Source organism: Rutidosis leptorrhynchoides, chromosome 7, assembly GCF_046630445.1.
Source record: "Rutidosis leptorrhynchoides isolate AG116_Rl617_1_P2 chromosome 7, CSIRO_AGI_Rlap_v1, whole genome shotgun sequence".
NCBI classification, from domain to species: domain Eukaryota; kingdom Viridiplantae; phylum Streptophyta; class Magnoliopsida; order Asterales; family Asteraceae; genus Rutidosis; species Rutidosis leptorrhynchoides.
The window spans coordinates 42,593,838-42,601,441 of NC_092339.1; the positions used below are offsets into that span (position 1 = coordinate 42,593,838).

The window sequence follows — 7,604 nt, forward strand, 5'->3', positions numbered from 1 at the left end:
AAATTCACGGATAGGACCCCATATATTTCTAAAATTAGTGATTATTATGGAAGTAAATAGTCATTCAGTAGGAAATTTTTTACAAAGTATCACTCATATTGTATAGGACCCTATTGAATTTTGACCCTAGAATCGCAATCTTTTTCATTACAAAGTATCACAATGGGTGAAAGATGATAAAATATGCACAAGAAACCAAATGCACAAGAAAATGAAGATACAAATTTGAAAAGGTAAAAAAAAAAAAAAAAAAAGATCGAAACAATGAACGAAGTAAAAAAAGAAATCAACGTCGAGAAACAGCCACACCAGAAAGCAAGATTAAGATAATCAACATAACGACTCCAACATACGACCCAATCAAAGATCCAGAAACGCGTTTGCAGAAATCGTTGTACTGTTGACAAATGGAGAACCAGTTGACCTTAGTGTTACCATTGTGTGCCAACTGAACAATAGCTGTTGCTGCGGCTGAACCAGCCATTAGTAAACCCATAGCCGCCTAGATACACAAATATGAAGTTAGTAACAAATTTATGCTGATTTAAACTTTAAAGTTTCATACGAGTTTTAATTAAATTTGGATTATAATTTTCTAGACTCACTGTATCAAGAAAGAGCAAAAGGACCCTCGAGTTCACGGCACGAGACTTCACTATGTGTAGGATCGAAAAAGCTAGAGATAGGATGAGGTATGCGCTCACTATGGAACTTGCCACCACAAAAAACCTGAATTTCATAGTCAAATGGTTACTACATGAAACACATATTTTAGGTAGTTATTCTGGAATAAATATTAGTTACCTAAATGCAGTGGCCGAATCAGAAATTTTTTTTTACCGGAGGCGAAATTTTTTTAAAACGTTCACATTCACTGTAAATTTTTTTCTTCCATTCTTCCATGAAAATACAACTTTTGGGTCATGGCCTTTTGGGTTGAGAGCAAAATCTGGAGGCCTTTGGGCACACAATATGGAAGTAAAATAAAAAAATTCAAAATTTTAACACTGAAAATTTCAAATGCACTAGGGGCGGGTGCCACCCCTGCCCCTATGTAGTTTCGCCAATGGGTATATGCACCGCCCAAACACAAATTATGTGCGCAATTTGACGACTAAAAAGAACTTACGTGAAGGAAGGGAGATCATTGAATTTGGCTTTGAAGCGAATAAACTGAGAGAAAAATGGAAGTGTTTGGTTAGTTGTAGCCATTGCGATTGCACTGGCTAAGGTCCCAACGATAGCGATGAGCCTAAGGAAGAAGTCCAGTATGCCAATAGCTCTGTTTGCTGGTGGAGCAACACCAAGTTGTAATGGACCAGCCTTCATTTTTAGTGTTTAACAAAATATGAATAGTTAGTGATTTCAAGAAAATGATTAAAAGCTTAAATTGTTGATGAAATTATGCATGAAATAATCAGTTATATGTGTGTATATATATATATATATATACATGCAATGCAAGTTTTAAAAAATATGTATAATGCATGATAAAGGCTGGGGCAAGTAGATTGATAAACCTGCCCTCACTTGCAATTTTTGTTGTTGCAGATATGATTCTTTCCAAAAATGGAGATGCATATGTTTGGCTAGTTTTGGGAGGTAGAGTTGTTGGGTCTTTACATGATTAATTAGTGGATTTGTAAGAGTTGTTAATGGCTAACTTTAATACACGGATTGGACACGGAGACATAAAACTATTTCTTTCTTTATCCATTTTGGTTCACTAGACTTGGATAAAAATGACAACTATATCAAAAAATAATAATAAATTGTTTAAATGATGAATTAAAAAGTTTTTCTATGGACCCACAAAAACATTTTTATGGTTGTTAAATATTTACACCATATTTTTTTACAACACATTATAAATTATATATATAGAGTGGTAGGATCAAGGGGAAAGTAACCGATCGAGGGGGAGCGAATATCTTTTTTTCGTTTTTGAAAAAACTTTGTTCACGAACATTATAGATTAGATGAAACTATGAACATTTAATAAAGACACTTTGTGATAAATGTTTTTATTTTGACGGGAAAACGTTCAAAGAATTAATATATAACAATTATCGTGTTTTTCGAGCGTATGTTGAGGTTTTAGATATAAGGGTTTATAGGGTTTAGATATTAGGGTTTAGAAATTTAGGGTTTATGGTTTAGATTTAGGGTTTGGATTGAGTTTTTAACACGAACGGTTTAGAGTTTGAGATTTTGGGTTTAGGGACCAAACCCAAAACACTAAACCATGAACCCTAAACCCTAAACCCTAAACTCTAAATCGGACTAAATTTTACTTTACAAAACATGAAGAAGAAAAAAACGTTAACATTCTTCACGATCAATATTAACTTAAATGTTATTTTTGTCGATCGTTTTCTTACCTAAATACTAACATTCATCACGAAGTTTCTTTTTTAAATCTCCATATATATATTTATATGGAGATTAAGGGATAAGTGGTAATTTTGATTTTTATATCTTTTACATTAGAGCTCTGATTTATATATATATATATATATATATATATATATATATATATATATATATATATGGTGAGGATCCATGGAGAACCAAAGGTAGTAGATAACTCATGGAACTCGTGCAGATTGAGTCAATTTCCTGCAGATTGACATTTTTTTTGGCAGATTGACTTTTTTTTGTGTGTGCAGATTTGACTTTTTTGTGTGCAGATTGACTTTTTTTTACAGTTTTTTTTTTTTTTTGCAGATTGACTTTTTTTCAGTTTTTTTTTTTTTTTTTTTTTTGCAGATTAACTTTTTTTTTGTGCAGATTGACTTTTTTTAATGTGCAGATTGACTGTTTTTTTTAGTGTGCAGATTGACTGTTTTTTTCCTTTTTTTTTAGTTTTTTTTTTTTTTGCAGATTGACTTTTTTTTGTGCAGCTTGACTTTTTTTAGTGTGCAGATTGACTTTTTTTCAGTTTTTTTTTTTTTTTTTTTTGAAGCACAATCTCCACATAGATTGAAGTTCAATCTATGAGTTCTATGAGTTCTCTACATACTCTAGTTCTATATAGATCCTTTCACTATATATATATATATATATATATATATATATATATATATATATATATATATATATAGTGGTAGGATCAAGAGGGAAGTAACCAAGCGGGGAGAAGCAAAAACTTTTTTTTTTTTTCATTTTTTGAAAAAACTTTTTCACGAACATTATAGATGGGATGAAAATATGAACATTTAGTAGAGACACTTTGTGATAAATGTTTTTATTTTGGCAGGAAAACGCTCGAAGAACTAATATATAACAATTATCGTATTTTTCGAGCGTATGTTGAGGTTTTAGGTATTGGGATTTAGATATTAGGGTTTAGATATTAGGGTCTATAGGGTTTAGATATTAGGGTTTAGAAATTTAGGGTTTAGGGTTTAGATTTAGGGTTTAGATTTAGGATTTAGATTGAGTTTTTAACACGAACGGTTTAGAGTTTAGGGTTTAGGGTTTAGGGTTTAGGGTTTGGTGTTTTGAGTTTATGGAATAAACCCAAAACACCAAACCCTAAACCCTAAACTCTAAATCGGGCTAAATTTTGCTTCACAAAACATGAAGAAAAAAAACGTCAACATTCCTCACGAACAATATTATCTTGAATGTTATTTTTGTCGATCGTTTTCCCGCCAAAATAATAACATTCATCACGAAGTGTCTTGTAAGACCCTATTTTTCGTAGAGTACATAAGTGTAATTAAGATACTTGAAGTGGGGTTTTGTTGTACATATTCAAAAAGGGTCAGATTCTGATCTGGGGGTTCTGCGCGCCGCGCAGGGTGTTGGCGCGCCGCGCCAATAGTCTATGACAAATTCCTCCCTTTTTAAATTAGATATTTTGAGGGAAAATTGGTAAAATCACTAAAGGGGCCGACTTTAATGCCTTAGATCAGTTTATGGAGCCACATTAACTCCATTCTCATCTACTCCAACCTCATCCAATAAATTTCTAGAGAGAGAGGGTTTTCTAGTGTGAGAGAGCTCAAAACAAAGAAGAAGGAGGATGAATCGGGTCTAAGTGCAAGCATTAAAGTTGTTCATCTTTCCTCTAGCTACGTTGTAGTGGTAGTGGTATGCTCTAATCTTGGTTTCTTGATTTTAATTTGATTATGGGTTAGGGTTTGGGGTAAGTGATGAACTTAAAACCCATTTGTTGGTGAATTGGGTGTTTTGGGTGAATTTGGGTCATGTAGACTCAAAGATGACTAACTAGGGTTTTCAAAGTATTAAATTATGTTTATGAGCTTAAATTGGTTAGTTAAATTACTAGCACACTTATATAAATGTAAATGGGTGTTAAGTGGGTTAGTGGATGACCCGAAATGGGTGTATTGACTTTTAAGTGGTCAAATGGGTCATAATGGACCTAAGATAGTTAGTGTATGTTTAAAATGCATAGACCTTGTGTTGAAAAGTGTTTTAAGACCTAATTTGGCAAATGATATGGTTTTGGTTATGATTGACCCAAATATTAGGGTTAAGGGTGCAAATGGGTCGAGATTGCACCATGGGTCAAAATAACTATAGAATGGAGTTTGAGTTGGTTGACCAACTTGAGTTTGTGATTGACATTATGTATAATGTAATAGGTACGTTACATTGAAGGTTTCCGAGCTTGTCTATCGCTCATCAAGACTTTGAGGTGAGTGGAAAATCTATATATGTATGTATATGATTTACGTGCCGTATTAATGGTGTCACATAGCCGTTTTGTGACCGTAGTTGTGAGACATAGCCGTTTTGTCCACGTTTTATATTTATGCACATAGCCGTGTTTGTGCATATAGTGGCGAGTAATAGCCGTGTATTACTCCCACATTATTATCCGAGTTATTGTGCACATAGCTGTGTTTGTGTCCATGATTGTGAGTAATAGCCGTGTTTTACTCACACGTTGATCAAGTGATGCCATAGCCGTTTTTGGGAACACTTGGGGGTGATGCCATAGCCGTTTTTGGAACACTTCGGGGGTTAGCATACCATAGTCGTTTTTGGGAGCTAACGGTTGTTATGAACATCGATGACTTGTTTCGCGAAGTCATTCCCTTGCGAAGATATTGGTTAACCATGGTTTATAGTTGTTGACGTTAGCATTAAATTATTATTATGAATATTATGCTATTGATGTTGCTAGTTGTACGATTTGATGGTACTAGCTTGTTTATTGAGGCGTTATGCGTTTGTATGCGTTATATGATATCGTGGATGCGAGTAGGTAAGTCTTATATGCATGTATATATTTCTTCTACTCACTAAGCGTTAGCTTACCCTCTCGTTGTTTACCATTTTATAGGTTCCGGCGTGGATAAGGGTAAGGGCATACGGTTGGATTAGAGATCCCGCTTGTTAAGGGACGCCTCTTGGATGTGTTCGCTTTTGGAGTTTGACCATGACTTGGGTAGTTTAATCCCAAACACCATGCTCATCGTGTCGTTTGGTACTTAAACTTTTTGGTGGTCGAAACTCACGTTATGTATTAAACTCGTAAAACGGCCAAAGTGGGCCCCGCTTTGTAAAACTTATTTTATGTTTGAATTGTGTTAGTTTTACATGTTCGAATATGTTGTTAAAAGCATATTGTCTAATTATGTCGGGAAGTGTCCGATCTTTTTCGCATTTTATGACTTTTGGGACAGACCAGTTTGGCGCGCTGCGCGGCCATATGGCGCGCCGCGCCATATGCTTGAAAGGACCCGTCCTAATCCATCCGGACGAAGTCCATATCGATTATAAACGATTCACAACAGTTGATTACATCGCGAGGTACTTGACCTCTATATGATACATTTTACAAACATTGCATTCGTTTTTGAAAAGACAATCTTTCATTACATCGAAAATTGACAGCATGCATACCATTTCATAATATATCTAACTATAATTGACTTAATAATAATCTTGATGAACTCAACGATTCGAATGCAACGTTTTTTGAAATATGTCATGAATGGCTCCAAGTAATATCTCTAAGATGAGCAAATGCACAGCGGAAGATTTCTTTCATACCTGAGAATAAACATGCTTTAAAGTGTCAACCAAAAGGTTGGTGAGTTCATTAGTTTAACATAAATAATCATTTCACAATTTTTAATAGACCACAAGATTTCATATTTTCATTTCTCATAAACATACGTCCCATGCATAGAGACAAAAATATCATTCATATGGATTGAACACCTGGTAACCGACATTCACAATATGCATATAAGAATATCCCCATCATTCCGGGATCCTCCTTCGGACATGATATAAATTTCGAAGTACTAAAGCATCCGGTACTTTAGATGGGGCTTGTTGGGCCCGATAGATCTATCTTTAGGATTCGCGTCAATTAGGGTGTCTGTTCCCTAATTCTTAGATTACCAGACTATAAAGGGGCATATTCGGTTTAATAATCCAGCCATAGAATGTAGTTTTAAGTACTTGTGTCTATTTCGTCAAACATTTATAAAGCAGCGCATGTATTCTCAGTCCCAAAAATATATATTGCAAAAGCATTTAAAAAGGGAGCAAATGAAACTCACAATCCAATATTTTGTAGTAAAGATATTCATACGACGAAACTGAACAATGTAGGGTTGGCCTCAGATTCACGAACCTATATTAATTATATATATTTATATGTCGGTCAATATTTGTCTAACAATTTAGGCCAAGTCATAGTGTACCACAATCCTAATGCTCGAGTCTGACTCAACAGTATAGTAACATGTTATATTACTCATGCTCAGTTAAAATTCTAGTAAAAGGTGACGTGTGAAACAACGTAACACAAATGGTTTCATAGTATTTTAGTTTTTATAGAAAGTTAACATAAAAAAAATTAACTGAAAAGTTAACGGGAAAAGTCAAAGGTTAAAGTCAAAAGTCAAAGGTCAAAGTAAAAACGAGGTCGCATGCAAAAATACAATAACTTGTACAAAAATGATTTTCGGTCAAACATGACAAAACGGCCACTTCAGCGATTTTTAGAAAAATTATCGGAGCTTCGATTGATAAACGGCCAAAGATAAAAGTTACACATTACCAAAAAGATTAAGCATAAATGTTACAGAAGTAAACTTAAACCTAGACAACTCGTAGTTTCCAACGCGGTTTCGGCGTTTCAAAGTTAATTTTTCAGCTTTAATAAATTTACAAAAGTGACCGAGTAGCCTACTTTGGAGATTTTTAGAAAATTCCTCAAAACTCGGATTGACAAACGGTCAAAGCCTTCAAATTCTCGTTACCACAAAGATATAACACGATTTTTGGCAAAAGTAAACACACATCAGGCCGACCATGACAACTGATACAAAACTGATATTTTTAATAAAAAGTTTCAGCTCTTTTCAGAATTTTAAAATGTGACCAAACAGTCAACTTTGACGATTTTTAGAAAAATCGTCGAGACTCGAATTGACAAACGGCCAGAGTCGTTTGTTAGACCTTACAGCAAAGAATTCAGTGGTATTTTTGTTTTAATCTGAAACAACGCAGATCAGCGAGAATTTCAGTTTCCGGTTCGACATTTCATCAAAATTTACAAAACTTCTTTTGTCCATAACTTGACAACCGTTCAACGAAACGAGACGTGC

The 7,604-nt window shown here is 34.3% G+C and overlaps 1 protein-coding gene across 1 annotated transcript; it reads right to left on the reverse strand.

The window, feature by feature from the left end:
• Positions 1-286: 286 nt before the first annotated feature.
• Positions 287-1,329, reverse strand: LOC139857012 (casparian strip membrane protein 1). Its single transcript, XM_071845720.1, has 3 exons — positions 1,130-1,329; positions 606-729; positions 287-502 (listed from the first exon to the last, which is right to left on the reverse strand). The coding sequence occupies exons 1-3, from the start codon at positions 1,327-1,329 to the stop codon at positions 287-289; spliced, it is 540 nt and encodes a 179-aa protein (XP_071701821.1).
• Positions 1,330-7,604: the final 6,275 nt, after the last annotated feature.